This window comes from Trachinotus anak, unplaced genomic scaffold (assembly GCF_046630095.1).
Source record: "Trachinotus anak isolate AG129_WGS33_773 ecotype Australia unplaced genomic scaffold, CSIRO_AGI_Tana_v1 ptg000018l, whole genome shotgun sequence".
Lineage (NCBI taxonomy): Eukaryota > Metazoa > Chordata > Actinopteri > Carangiformes > Carangidae > Trachinotus > Trachinotus anak.
The window spans coordinates 19505719-19523640 of NW_027273869.1; the positions used below are offsets into that span (position 1 = coordinate 19505719).

The 17922-nt window shown below is 40.9% G+C and overlaps 2 protein-coding genes across 2 annotated transcripts; both read right to left on the bottom strand.

Annotated features, from left to right (window-relative positions):
- Positions 1–4: 4 nt before the first annotated feature.
- nots (nothepsin) lies at positions 5–4923 on the bottom strand. Its single transcript, XM_071501720.1, has 9 exons — positions 3962–4923; positions 3474–3654; positions 2971–3088; positions 2581–2699; positions 2116–2315; positions 1522–1647; positions 1029–1173; positions 825–923; positions 5–360 (listed from the first exon to the last, which is right to left on the bottom strand). The coding sequence occupies exons 1-9, from the start codon at positions 4090–4092 to the stop codon at positions 166–168; spliced, it is 1314 nt and encodes a 437-aa protein (XP_071357821.1). The 5' UTR covers positions 4093–4923; the 3' UTR covers positions 5–165.
- A 129-nt stretch (positions 4924–5052) lies between these two features.
- On the bottom strand, positions 5053–12606 carry cct2 (chaperonin containing TCP1, subunit 2 (beta)). Its single transcript, XM_071501719.1, has 17 exons — positions 12524–12606; positions 12152–12239; positions 11151–11225; positions 10961–11026; positions 10575–10686; positions 9866–9942; positions 9647–9759; positions 8620–8822; positions 8426–8526; positions 8012–8139; positions 7794–7897; positions 7310–7429; positions 7050–7178; positions 6568–6671; positions 6122–6221; positions 5575–5716; positions 5053–5480 (listed from the first exon to the last, which is right to left on the bottom strand). The coding sequence occupies exons 1-17, from the start codon at positions 12589–12591 to the stop codon at positions 5450–5452; spliced, it is 1761 nt and encodes a 586-aa protein (XP_071357820.1). The 5' UTR covers positions 12592–12606; the 3' UTR covers positions 5053–5449.
- Positions 12607–17922: the final 5316 nt, after the last annotated feature.

Sequence of the window (17922 nt, forward strand, 5' to 3'; positions counted from 1 at the left end):
TTGGGCACTGCTGATGGACAAAGATCACAAAATAGTTCAGAGAATGGAGGATAACTTGAGCACTAGGCTACCAGCTAAATGTGACTGCCATTTGTGTTTGTGTGTTGCGCCCTTCAAAGGAGTACAAAAGGCTGGTAAGTTCTTTTAAATTCATATATTTATTGATCACACAGCTGTCAGCTTTTGATGGGTTATTGGATGTTTAGCAGGTGCAAAACCAACCCGGTCCTGTCCTCTGTCAAAAACACTGTAGTACTGTGATAGAAATACATCTCCCAGAATCCACAGGGGGCCCTCAGGGGAAATGATGTCCAAGGCTTGGAATCCACTGAAACACAACTCCCTGTCACCAAGCATCTCCTGAAGATTGAGACAGAGAGACAGTGGTGTAAGGCCAAAGGGATCACAAAAACTACATACAGGATACAGGATACCATTAGAATGACAATATGAGAAGAGTAAATATGGCAATAATTCAAAGGCAAGAACATTCAATAAAACATTAAATGAGAGAAATAAAATTTAAATCCTGTGGTAACATCACAGATTTGACAATGAAGCTAGCATTTGGACATGAAGCCAGCTGTACAAAGATGTGTTTTATGGTCTGATTTAAAAGTCAAGGACAGAAGACCAAATACTAACTGGAAGATGGTTCTAAAGCTACGGTGCCAATATGGCAAAAGTTCTATCAACCTTATGGAACCGCAAAAAAGACCTAGCCCTTTTGATGCAAAAACAGACACAGCTCAAAATTGGGTGAAAGCATATTTGGAGAACTAGCTGATGAAGACAAAGACATTCACAAACAGACGATTAGTTACCTTCCTAACATAGTGTTCAGCAGTAAGCGTGTACTCTGTTCCTCCCAAGACAAATGTCACATGAGGCAAACTGGACAACCTGACACAGTCGATAAGGAACTAAACACACAAACGTAAAGATCAAATTAAATTATACAGCAGGTTAACAAATTTACTCTTAACTATCATCTGAGATTTAGGTTATTCAAGCAAATTATTTTCTACCTCTCCAATGTTTGTGGGTGAGGCTCCAATCAGCTGCTGGAGGTTGAGGATGTCATTGGTCGGTCCAGCAATTAGGGAAGTTCCTGTATCGACAATTGCCTGGCAACCATGAGGACAAAACGAATTCATACCCTGCACCGCCACACTGAAACATACACAGACATCATCATTTTGTTAGTGGTGTGTGAATTGTTGTTTTTCCTATCATGAATAGGACTAAATGTCCTCACAACGACAAGGTAAAATCCTCCCAAATGAGGACATTTAGCTGTTTCATTTTGCACTACCATCTAGTGATTGCAGCATGTACTGCATAGCATATCAGCACAATGTATTAATCATGACAGCACAGCTGCAATGTTGGATGTGGTCAAGATCTGTTACTGCCAGTCACCAATGGTGCTACAAAAAACAAGAAAATTAGCATTGATTGTTAGTACAGGGTAAATAAACATTGATTGGTCAGAATCACAATAGTAAAAACATGTCAAACCTGTCCATTTTAATCTGCCAGTATCCCTTAGCAGTCACTGGAATCCAGGTAATTGGTCCGGTGTACAACGCCTCATCTGTTCCACCTAGCAACAATTCACCGTCTCCATCACTGCTACTTGTTCTCCTGCAGAGAATACTTTTTAAGTTTATGCTTAGTCAATAACCCAAAACACTGTCTTCTGTAAAATCACAGAAACTTGTGCAAGTCTTTGATTTCCTGAATCCATTTAGACCAAATGTCTCACACAGTGACCATAAAGTGTCCAGGTTATCAGTCCAACCAAACGTTGTCCCAGCAGACTTTAATTCTTTCCATATGCTGAACCAGAGAGACAGAGATGAACTTGTTAAGTTTGGCTGGGGTGAAAACCTGCAGTCTCAGTTCTCTGTGGCAGGTGGTTTGAGATGTCTGCTCTAGAGCTTCCTAAAACACTGAAAACCTTCTTAGAAGGTTCCGAGAACCCTCTGGACCTCCTCAGAACCTCTGACTCCTGTGAAATCCCAAGACCCCATTCTGTTTTTGGATTTCTGTCAAACCTCATTAATTCTTGGACTCTCCTAGATCTTTTGGACCTAACTGGTGAAGTCACACCTGCTGAGGTAGAAGGAGAAGACTGGCTCATCCACCGTTTTCTGTGCCAACATGTTGTCAAAAACGGGGTTTCCAAGGATCTCGGCAAGGGATGGGTACGCCATCCCCAGAACACCATCAAACCTTGCCAATACAAATGTGGCACCAGGTTCGTAGACCGACTCCCCAAACTCCTGGTTCAGGGTGGCAAGATCACCAATCTGGAACAGAAGATAACTCATTGCAGAATATTATAAAACATAAACAGCTAAAGTTGGGTCAAAATAAATATTCAAATCCTTTGCAGCTCGTATGTTGAGGAGATTCTGACTCCAGAATCAGTATTTTTTCTGACAGGTGTATCAGAGGTATTTTTGTCTGGACTTTGGGATATGTAGTATGTGTTTTAACCAACCAGCTACCCGGATTAGATAAATACAGTCTTTACTGTAACATTCACATTGGTGTAGAGTAGAATAAATAGACCTTTAGTGTGTCTCTGGCCATGACTCCCAGCAGATGTCCTGATCCATAGTGAATCCCAAACATCCGACCATCATGACGAAATGAAGTTGACTCAAACGCCCTGAAACGCCTGTGTGATGCTGTAAACACACACACACACACACACACACACACAGACCTTGAACTTCTTATCACAGTTCGGAACACCCTAAACCGGAGTCGTGTTGTCCTGACCGACAAACACAACTCAAATATATATAAAAACAAATATAAAAATACAGATACACACCCACTTGTGTGAGTTCTGTAAAGCAGTGTAGTGTTACAGTATTGTGTGTTGTGTTGTGTTGTGTTGTGTTGTGTTGTGTTGTGTTGTGTTGTGTTGTGTTGTGTTGTGTTGTGTGGTGGTACCGCAGGCCTGGCTGACGCAGTAGGACGATGGCACCCAGAGATCAGCTGAGCCAGTGTCAAAAATCACAGAGAAGTTCTGCTCTGGTGTCCCCAAACGGACTTCACCATAATACTGAGCCTGACACACAACGCAGACACACACTGTAAACACACAGCAGCATGGCTGTGATTTTATTTTTGAATAGGGTATATGAAATGGTTGCAGGTTTCATGCCTGACTTTGTACTGCTGAGGAGACCCTGAGCAAGGCACAGAAACACCCTTTAAAAAAATTCAAATTACAATTGCAACACTGACCCCCACTGGAATTTTAAAGGCACTGCAGCAGGTTTACAGCCTGACAGGTACAATCCCTGGGCTTCATAAGGAGACGGGGGTTTAGTGCCTTGCTGAGGAGCACGTCAGCAGATGTAAGGAAATGCTGAGTGTCTTTTTTGTTCTGAACAGCTGTGGGATATGAACAAACAACCTCTTCATCTGACAGTCAGTGTTGTTGTTCTTACATCCATGAAGTTGTAGATCTTCTCACTGGAGCGTCCGAGTCGCAGTGACGGCGTGCCGGGCGGGAAGCACTGGGTGTAGCGGCGGTTGAACATGTCAGGACGGTGATCCTTCAGGAACTCATCCAGCAGGCCCTTGGCTCGCAGCTGTGTTCGAATCGAACGCACCCGCCTCAGTGGGACCCTGGAGGTGATAGATGAGTTTCTTGGATTTAGATTAACTGGCTGAGTGATGATTTTTTTATTTTTATGTTAATCAGAAAACAAAAAACTTAGAGTAAAACCAAGATCAAGCTTAAATATTTGGGGGTTTTTCAATAGAAATTGAGAGTAAAAGTAAAATATGTGTCAAAAGTCTTGAACTCAGTTTATTCACAACCCAATAATATGGAGCAAATAATAAAGAAATATCACTTCAAGAAAGTTAACTGGTCTATTAAGAGAAATACTGTCTTTGAACACTGGTATCACTGAAGGTGAATGTTTCCTACCTGACCAGTGCTGAGCTTGTCCATGTCCACAGCACCAGAACCACCACCAGCAGCCTCATCGTGTCGGTCTGCCCCCGTCCGTCAGTCACACTGGTGCTTGGCAGGCGTTGAGGAGTTTTATCAGGTTTCATTGATTCTCTGATTGGATCTGAGTCAGTGTGAGAAAATCCACCCCAAAAACTCACAATCACATACCCTCTGTGTGTGTGTGTGTGTGCATGTGTATGCAGACTCTTTGGACATTTAACAGTAATTTAAAGTTGATGCATCAGTGACTTTCTGTTGAATAAAAGGCCACAGTAAATCCCACCAGGTGAGGTGAAATGACAGTAATGTGACATGTACAGTCTGAATCAGATTACACTGTGCTGGGTCCAGATAAACTGTCTTTTTGCCCAGATTCAGACCAGACTCTGCCTTCTGAGTATGAAGAATATAAACACTTGATACTGAGTCACCAATGCAATATTATGTTTCAAAGTTTATATTATTCAATGTAAAACATAGTGAGTTTACTGTGTTATGCTTCACTGTGCTTTCAGATTCATTAGGAATAATGTAGATGTTACAGTCAGCTGAAATAATTATTTGACTGATGTTTCTAACATTTTATCGACCAACTAATCAAAGCTCCACACAGTCTAAAGGTAGATGTCCATGTGTTTGTGATTATAAAGCAGGTCTAGGTTCTCTATTAATACTGTGAAAGTATCAAAGCCTCAGTCCACAGAGAAATACACACAGCATCAGGAGACAGAGAAACTCTTGCACCATTTGTTGAGGGAAAGCTAACAGGTTAGCTTCACAAAGCTAAGGTTACCACAGTAACCACTCAGAGTTAAAGTTGTCTGTTTCCGTTTCAGTGGCTCAGGTCAGACTGAGCTTTCTGACTGACTGCAGAGGCTGGTTGAGTAACTTCAGTATATTGACACTGTCAGGCCTCAGCCACTCTGACCTGTGAACTAACAAACAATGGACTAAATAACATGAACACTTCACTGGTGGCTGAGTAAAATGTCTTTAGAGTCATTTACAAATATCTTAAACAGCTTTAATGAAATCAGACAAATAACGACGACAAACAAATCCACTGATGAGGATTGGTTCATTTATTTCAGTAAACAAAAACAACGTCTAAACGTATTTTCTAAGCGTTGTCGGCACCAACTGGCTAACGTTAGCATAACCAGCCTCCAGCGTGTTGCGACCTCTGCTAATGTTAGCATCACAAACTTTATTGACCAAGGTTTCACATTAGCTTCATACTTAGCCAATGTCAGCCATCTTTCCTGCTAGCATTAGCAGAGGCACTGAAGTGAGGTTGCGTCTGACAGTTAGCTAGCGTTATCCAGCTAGCCTGTACAGTGCTTCCACAGTGAGTTTAATAACAGAGAAAAAAACAGCGGAGCGTTTCTTTACTTTGAACTACAGAGGTGATAAATAACAAAACTGATCCCCTCCCCCGTTCTTCTTCATCCTCCTCTTCCTCTAGCAGGGGTGATGGTCAGGAACTCTCTTCCTACAAACACAAACAACAACAGTAAGAACTATGAAACAAACACCAAACAAGACCCTGTTCCAGTCGGTGGTATCACGGACACATGAAGACTGACCTGGGTGCAGCTTTGATGATGTTGTCGACTCTCAGGATCATCTCGGCGGCCTCGGAGGCGCTCAGCAGCACCTGACGCTTCACCTGGAACGACTCTGTGATCCCCAGCTCCGTCATGTCACCCACCGTGCCTTCAGACATGTCTGCAGAGAAACACAAACCTGTCAGTTCGTCTAAAACCAGCTGACAAGGATCTAATCTGCTGGGTTCATGTATCTGTCAAAGAAAAGCTCCTGGGTTTCATGAAGCTGAGATGAATCCACTGCAAAATCTGACAGGAAATCTAGGAAATGTAGATAAACTGATGGTTTAATGTGGAAACTATTATTTTTATTTATTCATTTTAAATGTTCATCACAACTTCTGAAAACTCAGGGTGACATCTTCATTTCATTTCTTCCATTGTTTTGAACTAGATATTCAGTTTATTTTAAAATATAAAAACAGAGAAAAAGAGCACATTTTTAGACTCTTAGAGAATCTGTGGCATTAATATTCTTTATATCAACTTTTTCAGAGCTATACGTTCGTCTGTTGTGGTAACTCACTCAGTCCAAAGGTGGTCTTGTTCTCCTGGTGAGCAGCTCTCAGCTGAGCCACCAGGTCTGCACTGTCATAGCCGGCGTTGTCGGCAATGATAGTCGGCAGCTGGAGGAGGAAACAGAGAAGAAATTGTTTATCAAAATTGGAAAAAACCTTTCAAACTGTATGAAGCTGTATTTCGCTCTGGTGACTCTAAAATAACAGCAGCTGATTGAATGTGAGACTTTATTAGACGGTTTCTCCAGTTTTATTGACTGTCTACAGCTGAACACACAGTGACCTCCACCAGGACCAAAACATATTTGTGAACATTAGAAATGACTCAAATTTCCAGTAACGACTCAGAGATCGATCATATTCATATAAACACCCATCCCCTGAAGGTTTTTTCACGCAACAGGAGGGATATGAAAACCTCAGTATGACCCTTTAAACAGACGCAGGTTCGTACCATCCTCAGAGCCTTGGCGAAAGACTCCATGGCAACCGCCTCCTTCCCTGGCGTCCTGTTGGCCAGATCAGTCACCACCTTGGCCATCAGCATCTCAGAGCAGCCTGATGAAGAGTCAGGGTGAGTATGTATATGTATGAGGGGTGATGTAAAATGGAAAAACCTGTATTTTCATTTGCACATTTTAGTTTTTGAATAAATGAAGACAATATAACATGTTTTAAAGCACTGATTGTTTTTCATTGGCTTCTGCTGTTTTAATCATTTTTCATGGTTTTCACTCCCTTTATTTACAGGTGTGCAGCAGGACTGCTACACGTCTCAGCCAGGAAATCATAGGTTGTTATTTTCAGATTTATCTTAAAATATTTGAAATCATGTAAATATCACCTCATATTTTCATTATTATAATTCATTAATCTGGTGAAACACGATGAAAAAGGTTTGATGGTGTGTGTGTGTGTGTGTGTGTGTGTGTGTACCTCCTCCGTAGACGGTGCGTGGCTCCTTCACAGTCTGAGCTAACACACACAGAGCGTCGTGCAGCGAGCGCTCCGCCTCGTCCAGAATCTGCTGAGTCGCTCCTCGCAGGACGATGGTGCACGCCTCACCTGAGGGGAGGGGGGGTCAAAGCGTCAGTGACATACACACAACAGATGCTTTTCCACTATCACTGCTTTTTACAAACTGGGAAGGACTGGGTGTTAATACTGTGTGTGTGTGTGTGTGTGTGTGTTCGTACCCATGGCGACTCCAGAGAAGTGGATGAGTGTGTCTTCTCCGATCATCACCTCCTCGATCAGTTTGCAGTGTCCGAGTTTCACCAGCTCGGGGTGGTCGAAGGTGGAGGTGATCTCTCCGCCTAAACAACAAGCAAAGAAGAAGAACTGAATTTTTTCCTTTTTGAACAACTAGTTGTTACGTTAGCTCCGTTGTTTTTACTTTAAATCCTGACAAACATCACTTTGGCACAAGAAAACTGTGTGTTTTTCTGTTCTTTTTAACTTTTCTTTGTTACATTTATTTCAAGTTGCATCAAGTGAAAAATCCTCAGACTGAAGAAAAACAAAAATCATAAATAGTAAATATTAACATAACTCAAATGTCCAGCACAATGACAGAGAGAGAGAGAGAGAGAGAGAGAGAGAGAGAGAGAGAGAGAGAGAGAGAGAGAGAGAGAGAGAGAGAGAGAGAGAGAGTCTGTCTGTGTGTGTGTGTGTACTCACCAGTGACCAGCGCAAGGCGCTCGACGCCGGCGAAGTCAGCGTGCTCGATGGCCATGACACCAGCCTGAGCAAAGAGCTGCTCTGGATAGTTATAGATCAACTGTCTGCAGAGGGAATCACAGGATCAGTCAGAGGACACACACACACACACACACACACACACACACACACACACACACACACACACAGCAGGTCAGTCTTTTCAGACGTGTTTGTACCTGTTGATGAAGCAGTTGATCCCGTGCTTCAGGATCCGGTCGACCTTCTCCTTCATCTTCTCTTTCTCTGCCATTTCGATATCTGCGACCTTCGCCATCGAGTCCACGCGGACCCTGGAGCCAAACACCTGACACACACACACACGCTAAGAGTCAATATTCAGCCAATAAGACTGTGGATTATTTACAATCTGTGCAGCTGAAGTCTGTCTACAGACGAGCTTTGATGTGACTTTCCCTTTAATGTTAATGGATTTGCTGCTGTTTCACAATAAAAGTCTTCCTGTGAAGGAAACAGACTCTGGTTTTTATTGTGAGGCAGCTGCAGGAGAAGCTGTGTTGGAGCCAAGGAGCCACTTGGCACAAGTTAATTACCATGGTGAGGACAAAGTGTGTGTGTGTGTGTGTGTGTACCTTGATCTTGTCAGTGTCCATGCCGGTGTTGGCGATCAGGATCTTGGCGTTCTCCAGCCTCTTTGGTTGGTTCACTCCGATCTTCTTGTCCAACAGGAAACCTAGACAGAGCGCAAACACACAGCGTTACAGCAACCAATCAGAGAGAAGACCCCAACCTGGGGCATGGCCTGGGACGCATCACGTGCCCTCACCTTCGTCCAGGTAGGAGTCCGTGAGGCTGCCTCCCAGCTTCTTGATGACGTGGATGGCCTCCAGGTTCCCGGAGCCCTTCAGCCTCATGACGGCGTTGACGGCCAGCTGGGCGAAGTGGTCTTTGTGGTGAGTCAGCAGTTTGGAGGACAGGGTGGTCCGGGAGATGTTCAGCAGGTCCTCCTTGAAACGAGCCGGGTCGTTGCTATGGAGACCAGAGTGATGAGGTAGAGGAGGGAGGAGACAGAAGAAGAACAAACACATTAACTGAGGGTTTGGTGCTAAAGACACGTTTCTGTTTAATCATCTGAATTTTAATTTAACTCAAACTGGAGGCTCATCAGAAACCGTGGGGGGGTTAGATTAGGTCACAACCTGGAAACTAGTTCTGTGACAGCCACCTGAGCACTCAGATGTTTTTTGTCTCTGTTAATGAAAACGCTGCTTCCCCCACATCCCTCCAGATAAATGTGCATTTTCCAGCATGTTGTTGAGCCCAGATCAGTTTGTTTTTACGGTGTGATTTTACTTCACTGACAGAGGCTAGAACCAGACCAAAACCATCAGTACCTTTCCTCTCCTCTCCCACTTCACTGTTATTTTTATTTACCTAAGGAGTTACCAACAGTGAAGTTATAATGTAGTTGCAGGAATAAAACATAAGCGAGAAAAAGAAAAAAAAAAAAAATCCCCAAAATTTGGAAACAGAGGCTAATAAAAACAAATCAGTACAAATAAAAAATAAATTCATTTATAAAAGAAACAAAAGGGAACAGATTTCACATCAGTTCCTTTACAGTGATTTTCTTTTCTTCACAGATCTAACAAATGTTTGGATTAATGTTATTGTCAGTAACTTCAGTTTGTACGTAATTTTTAAAATCTCCTAAACTCCCTCTAAACCCGTTGAACTTCCTCTTTGAGTCAATGTGCAGAACATGTGAAATAACTTCAGTGATCAAACTCTTGGTTCTGGACGTTTCTGTTTGTGTTCAGTGGAATAAACTGAGATCCATCTGTCTGTCTAACCTGTGGTCGACCGCAGCCTCCCTCAGAGCCTCTCTGGCCGTCTGCGTGGCCTTCCTCCAGCCGGAGATGATGGTCTGTGGGTGAATCTTCTTGGCGATCAGGAGCTCCGCCTCCTGCGACGGCAACAGTGACGGTTAAAGAGCGACAGAGCAGAAATGTTGTGTGAAGGGCTCGTTAAACCTCCATCGTGTAATAACAGACAGAATGATGGGTAGTTACCCTCAGCAGCTCGGCAGCCAGCACAGTGACGGACGTCGTCCCATCTCCGACTTCATCGTCCTGAACCTTCGACATGTCTACAAAGAGAATTTAGAAATCACTCTTCATTTTCTGTTCTGCTCATCATCTCAGATTCACTTTGATTCCTTCTTGATAAACTGGTAGGTGAAAGATTTACTACAAACTAAACTTTTAAACATTTAAATTAGTTTTACTGTTGAGTCTGACGTGATATTATTCTAAACAACACAGGTCCTGATCTACTTGCACACTTTATCCTTGGCAATATCTTGTGAAATTAATGGAAACTGTTATCATTTCAATGCTTTTCATTTTTTCTGATGATATTTTTGACAAAAAATGTCAAATATTTGCAGTTTTCAGCTTAAAAAATGTGAAGATTTGTTGGACCAGTCCCGGCCTGGTCAGGCGCCAGAAAGAACTGAGCCTCTTGGATGAGAGGTGAAACGTCTTCCTAGACAAATAACCAAGTCCAGTTGCTTTCGATTTAAAACTCCTTTGAGTGAGGATTTGATGTTTTTGGTTTTTTTTTTGGTCAAACCTGATAATAAGGTGAATATCTTTAGGTTTAGTAAAGACATCACCACAGACTGTGAGGAATTATCAAGGGCATTTTTCACTATTTACCTACATATTACAGACAAAACAATGCCAGTATGACCAGCAGGGATTCAGCATCTTCACTCACCAACCAGAACTTTGGCAGCAGGGTTGTCGACCCCGATGGCTTTCAGGATAGTCGCTCCATCGTTGGTCACTGTCACTGAGGCGCCCTTCGCTCCACTCATCAAGATCTTATCCTGAAGAAAATGAGAAATGTTTTTAATTACAGAGTATGTTCTTGCAGACTTCTGAAGTCAATGAGGAAATGTACAAGACTTTATTTCAGGTTTTAACCCAAAAGAATCACACCATGACTCATCATGTATAACATGTGACTTTTTATGGGAGCTTAAATCAATCAGGCTTTAGCTTTTAACATGTTTCCTTCTTTTCTTAGGGATTACAATCTAAAAGGAAAAAATTGGAATCTGTAGAATCAAAACAACACTTGTTGGTTTTAAAATGACCCACCATCCCCTTTGGACCCAGGGTGCTCTTCACCAGATCTCCGATAGCGATGGCGCCCACGAAAGAGGACTGCAGAGAAAACACAAAGAAGTTATTCTGAATCTTCATAGAGGGGATTAAAGAAACAGAACATTAGTTTGTCAATTCAAGTAGTTAAGAGCAAAATAAAAGCCTAAAGCACAAATAAACACACCAGTCGTGCAGTCTCAGCTTTCTCTTCATCAGCTCCATGTCTGAAGATGCTGACCGGGGCCATCGATAAGGACGCCTACAGAGACAGCAAAGTTGATTAATCAACAAATCAACCAATACAGAAGAAAAACATCTAAGCCTCATTACTACTATTTTATAAACTAAATGACTTTTCACTGATTACAAAAAAAAATGCAAGTACTTTACTTCAAATTACCGTTTACATCACATATACAAAAGCATTGTCATCATCACCCTCTCAAGAAAAACACAATTTACACATGGCATTACTCTTAGCTAAAATAATCATTAATGGACATGTAGAAAACTATACACGGCATAGGCGTGGACAGAACTATTTATTCCGAGCAGATTTGAAAGCAGCAGCAGTCAAGCCCTGCCCCTGTCATCCTGGAAACCGCTAGAAGCTTCCAACCCAACAATCAGAAAACACACTCAAAACCATTAAAAATACATAAACAGATTAAGTTTGATGACGAAGTGAGTGTTATGTGATGCTTCAGTCGTCAGCTTTTACTAATTTATCTTCAACGCATGTTTTATTAATAATTTCTACCATCACTTTGTTCCTGACTGACAGCCACAAAGCCCAGATGACAAGCTAAGCTAGCATGCTACCAGGCGTGCTAAGAGGAACGAGAACAAGCTGAGCCCGAACTGCGGCAACTTACATTTCACACACAACAGCTGAGATAACGTTATGTGCAGTAGCGTCGTCAGCTCCATCGTTTCTGTGTGTAATGTCTGAAACAGCTGCGTTTAAGCAGTTAGCTTAGCCGCTAGCGTATTCATGACGCCCATGTGCTTGCTTGCCGGTAAGCACCGTTAGCTTAGAGCTCCAGGGACGCTACAAACAACGTAAACAGTACGTACATGGTATTTTACAGAGTCTTTGAGCGCTCGAATATATAAAGACCTGAAGCGCCGAATTATAACCGATTCTGTCGTTTAAGAAAAGAGTAAATCAGAGCTAAAACTCACCATGATGTCTGGGATTCTGGGCTGGAGCCGTACACGCACAGAAGGAAGGGCTGGACGTGGGAGTGACGTATTACGTACAAGCGTAATGCTGCGTTCAGGACAGATCAAGGAAAAGGCAGAGTTTCCAAAAGAGCATAGATTTTATTTTTAGATTAAGACACAATGCGAACCCCAAACCCATGTACCACAAAATGTTTTCCTTAAACTGTATTCTGTATTAATCAACTTGCTACGCTATCTACACTTCTCTCCAATAAGATCGATGCTGGATTACAAATTAGGTGGACTACTGCCAAGGTCCAGACCCTCAAAGATCCCCAAAACTCCAGGTTTGCTGTACTCTATTACAGTCTACACAATTTGATTACTTACAAATTTACACCACTGAAGTAGCTGATCAACTGCTGAGATAAATTCAGAAAGATGCTCAGTATACTCATTTAAATAAAGACAAGCTCAACATTTGGTAGCTGTTTTGGGTCATACCACATTATCTACACCAGTAATGATGAAGATCACATTTTCTTTTTTTAAGCGCTGACATGAACATTGACATGAAGTTCTTTTAAGTGCTCAAAAAAAAAAAAAAAAAAAAGAAAGACTGAGACTGAGACTGTTTTGTCAAGTTCTGCTTCCAAGATCTCAACTGTCTGTACTGTAAAATGAAGTTTGTACATGGTATATAATACATGTGCAAAAATAAATCAATAAGTAAATATACATGTAGATAAAAGACAGATGCAAAATAAAAATGATGCATGAATGGCAATGCAGGGTATTGTCTTATTACAAATAATCAATGAAATGTACACAAATGTGTATTTTTATTACTCTGTTACTATATTATTATTATTTGATATTAGAATATATCATAAATAAGTAGCTATTCAAGTTAATTAAGATTCCATTCTTTCTCCCTATATTTAAACACAATCAGTTATGTTTTATTAAATACCACAGGGCAGCATAAATGAGAAAAACATGAGAAAAACAAAAGACTCGAAATGAAACATGTAGTCCACAATGACTCCAACAGGGGGCGCTGTCTGTCTTCTTCAAGCTGACAGGAAGAACTTGTTCATCTACCATCATTTCATAAAATAAATTTTAGCGTTAAGGTGCTTTTTGGAAAGGAGCGTAGGACCATTTAAAACCAGAGTCCAGTCTGAGGCCATTTGTTACTTTAGAGGCTCCAGCAGAATTAAAGTCAGTCCAGTAGTTTAGACTGTTCCCTCTGCAGTCACATGAGGACATAAAGTGTGGAATCAAAATAATATAAAGGTTTCTTATTTGGATTCTGCTGCAGAAATGAGTACAGCAGGAAATAATGATGGAGGAGGAGACCAAATTTATTATTCAGGTTTAAAAAAAGCCCAAACAAAAATATAGATAAATAAGATATTTGAGATTTCTTCATCATCTCCTCTTCTTCAGCCCCCGCCTCCTGCCTTTGTGATTGGCAGCCTGGACAGGCAGACAGTAGATGTGCATGGGAAACTTCCTGAAGTAGCTGCTGACCCAGGGTCTGTGGAAGATAAATAACAAAAAACAGAGTCCCTGTGTGATGACAGCCACGCAAATGAAGGTTTAAGGTTTCACACACCCACCCACATCATTATCACATGTGCAGTTACTTTCACAGCAGATAATTTATTTATTAGCACCTTTGGACACTGCACTGTTTTTCTAAATGAACCACACACATCTACTTTACATTGTTTTGTCGTATTACCAGTTTGTTTAATTAACCTGTTTGCTGCCAGATTATTTAAAACGATTAATTGTTCTGTTTTGTTGAAGTGTATTTGGTGTGGTTTGTGTTTATGTGTCATTATTTATAATAGGTTTGTTGGGTCAGTTCGTTTTCTTCGTTCACGTCTATTCAGTCTTTGCAAAATTTACATTGTCTGAGTCTAGTGTTGACCTCCTTTACAGAACTTTAATGCATATTCTGTAAATTGTTATTTCTTTTTTTTGGGTAAATGAAATCTCTTTGTTTGCCTGCCAGCTCGGCCCCTCACACCCTGACAACATATGTTGCTCTTCAAGCTTTTCAAACTAACAAACATTAACCGACAAGAAAACTGATTCCTACCGGTTTCAATAAAATCCTCATGCAAGTTAAGGGAGTAAATGTACAGCAGAAGTATTGTTTGAGGCTGAGCTTAGCAGTTATGATGGATCATTTTAATCAACTCACTTTTATTCAGCTGAATAAAATATACTGTAACCCCCCAGTGGCCCCCACACTGATTGTGTTTCCACTGAATGCCAGGAATTTAGATTCTATCCTTTCTAGGAATTCTCACCAAAATTGCTCCTTTTTCCTGGAAAAAATACCAAGAGCAATTTTCTTCCCACAATTTCCCAAAGTACTTTCAGTGTAGCAGTTTTTGTTGCATGCGACTTTCCTGTTTGTGTTTTTGTGTTTGTCGCATTTCTGAATTTGGAGTGTGTTTCCCTCAATGTCTGTCCTTTCACTCTTGCATCTGTTTAGTCCTCAGGGGCCACCATAGTAAGGGGCTGAGGAATGCATTATGTTAATGAGTGTCCTCACAGCTATAATAAAACCAACATGTGTGTGTGTGTCTGTGTGTGTGTGTGTGTATACTTGGCAACACGCTGGCTCAGACTCAGGTAACAGAGGTTTTTCCATAGCAGCTTGTTCTCCTGTTGACGGAGGAATTCAGCTTCTTGCTGCCGCTCCATATCCAGACGCAGAGTCTCCCGAAGCTCCGCCTCGATACGACCCAACTGAAGAACACACACAGAAGTTTTAAATTCTGGTCTCACCGTGCCAACATGGGTGACTGATATGTAGCATGTCTCCGGAAAGCTCAGATGAGGGTCCATTCATGACACCAAAAAATATGCAAAACGTATTCTCCCTATTTGTTACTATTACAATTTTCATTATAATACTGTATTATAATATACTTTATAAAAATAATTTGGGCGAACCAGCTCCACCTAGCAATACAAGAACAATACTGTTCTTTAAAGCGTAGTATGTGCCCTAATGGGAAGGTACATGGACGCACTGAATACTCTGTCTGTGACGAAATTTACGTCACTTGGTTAATTCAACGCTTTGCCACCAGGCGGTGCAAGGTTGCAAAAAGTTTTTACTCTTCTTATTCATACATAGAATTTGCAATCTATATTATATCCAAATTACATTGAAATACTAAGTTAAAGACATATCTACAGATGAAAATTTCTGGAACTGTGGGAAAAAAAACATGTATTATGTATATTCTGAAGAATTCTAAATAAATTGGGATTTAAAAAAATTACAGTAAATATTGAAATATTTTTTAAAAATGCCAAACACAGACTAAAGAGACATCATGAAATTACTTGTTTTGTGTGACTGACAGTCCAAAACCAAAAGATAATTAAAGTTACAATGATATAAAACTGAGAAAAACAGCAAATTATCACATTGGAGAAACTTAAAATGACTGATTATCAATCGATCAATCAATCAGTCAGACTTTTTTTTTTTTAACTTTTCATACAAAGAAAATTATTAACATAGCAGCTTATTATTTTTCTGTCAATCAACTTATTTACTCATTTGTATTATCTGCTCAGGTAATGAGGAAACGTCTCATTCTGACCTCTAGAGGGCACAGTTTGACCCTGCACCTCATGTAAAATGGCAACAAGTAGTGGCACTGTATTATTTTAAATGCTACCTCGTCCAGCAGAGTCCTGTTATCCTCCACCTTCCTCTGCTGCTCGTACAGAGCCGGAGATGACGGATCAGACAGACACCTCACTTCCCGTCTCTCCACCTTGTCCACACCTGGTTTACCTGCTTCACCTGTCTGCTGCTGCTGCTGCTGCTGTTGGATGATTGGAGGCAGGAAACAGGTACTGACAGAGGGAGAGAGAGTGATGAGTTCATATTTCACTTCATCATGTTGTGATGTTGTCGAGCAGCAGCTGACTGGCAGAGCTAATGAACACACACACACATCCTCGTGTTACAGTATTTGTGAGGACCTGTCATTCCACAGCCCATTAACCTAACCCTAACCTAAACCCTAAGTTACTCTGACCATAAAACATGTCTTCACCTTAAAATTTAATGATTTATGTTATAGGGACTTGGTTCTTGTCCCCTTAATGTAATATAAAAGACTTAGGTCCCCACAACATCAGTAATACCTGGAGTCCTACACACACACACAATCTGATTTTCCATGTAAACTAATTTCCATTCAGATTTGTTTACAGTCTCGTCGGTGTCTGCTCACAGTAATGTATCCCTCTGCCAAGGTCGCGCTTCGGTGGAGAGTATCTCACACACATACACACACGCACACACACACACACACACACACACACACACACACACACACACACTCTTATCAGATTGACCCATCCAGACTGAGTTTCCATTTCCTCTTCAGACAGTAGCAATGTTTCCATTCATGGTTTCTGGATATATCTAGGCTATACATAATTAGTTTAAAGCCTTGTTTCATTTACATACACAAATATACTAACTTGTCAACAAATGTGAAACCTAGAATGTATTTTGCTGGAAATTATAGCTTCCTTTTTAGCATTATGTCTATTATTATATCCCTGTGTTTTTCATTTGACCTTCATGATTTATATGTAAACTCAACATCTTCTTTGTGACCTTTATGACTGTGCCTGATATTAACTCTCATGTGAACTCAGTGGCTGTACTTTAAACAAACTTATTAACATTTCGGGTTCACACTGGCTTTCTTGCTGAGGGTCAGATATTCAGTCTGATACCACTATCGAGTCTGCACATTAAATACGAAGCAACAGCATAGAATCTCTTCCTAGAGAGACTGTCTGAAAATATCCTTATTTTTTTCCATATTTACATGATACTTGAATCAGATATAAGTACATTTGATTTCTTATGTGGTTGGACATCATGTTGTACGTTGAGGTGAAGTCACGTTTCCACAAATGCTACATTGTCTGAATAATAATAGTAATAATAATAATAATAAATACAAGAGAAGTAGCTCAAAGTGCTTTACAATAAGAATTGGAAGAGTACAATAAAATAAGGGGGAATAAAAGGTCAGCTGCCCTGTTACCTGTGCTCTCTGCTGTCTGACTCCTCCTTAATCTTTGAGAGATGTCGAGCTGCCATCCTGCCCTGCAACACACACACACACAAACACACACACACACACACACACAAAGGATAGAGTATCAGTTAATTACCTGTTCTCAGAGGACAGACGGAAGCTGTGAAGTGAAGGAGAATGACAGTTTCCCTCGACGACAGTTACCGTGGTGACAGAAGACATTTGTCCATCAGTCTTAGGGCTGACAGATGACACCACATACACACACACTCTGGCAACTGAGTAGAGATTAGTTACCTGTATCAGTTTTGGAACATTATACCTGGTTTTAGTTTAGTCTAGATTAACAGTTTACATCAGAGAAAGGGTTTCTTTGTTGTGCATTTTCAAATATATATAAACTGAGATAAAGCTGAAGCTCCTTTAGCACCCCCCCACAGGAACATATGTTGATTATAGCCGTTAACATGAAAGTTTAGGACAGAACAAACAGCAAATTGATGATTCTTAGTGCTATGAATGTAAAATGTAAAGATAATCAGATCATTAAATCAAAAGGATTCATCCTCTAGGGGGCAGAAATATCCACATCAAATTTCATGGAAGTTCGGTTCATAGTTTGAGAGCTTTCTCGGACAGACTAACATGTGGACTATTATATTTTATATTAGTAAACCCTTT

Excerpts from the sequence above, each read along its gene's own strand:
- nots (XM_071501720.1), bottom strand. The coding sequence starts at position 4,092 with ATGAAACCTGATAAAACTCCTCAACGCCTGCCAAGCACCAGTGTGACT. Across the intron at positions 2,316-2,580 it reads TGGCCAGAGACACACTAAAG|ATTGGTGATCTTGCCACCCT; the intron begins GTCTATTTATTC and ends CTTCTGTTCCAG. Across the intron at positions 1,174-1,521 it reads TGGCAGATTAAAATGGACAG|TGTGGCGGTGCAGGGTATGA; the intron begins GTTTGACATGTT and ends TGTATGTTTCAG.
- cct2 (XM_071501719.1), bottom strand. The coding sequence starts at position 12,591 with ATGAGTATACTGAGCATCTTTCTGAATTTATCTCAGCAGTTGATCAGC. Across the intron at positions 12,240-12,523 it reads TACTTCAGTGGTGTAAATTT|CATTACGCTTGTACGTAATA; the intron begins GTAAGTAATCAA and ends TCCTGAACGCAG. Across the intron at positions 8,140-8,425 it reads TGGACACTGACAAGATCAAG|GTGTTTGGCTCCAGGGTCCG; the intron begins GTACACACACAC and ends TGTGTGTGTCAG.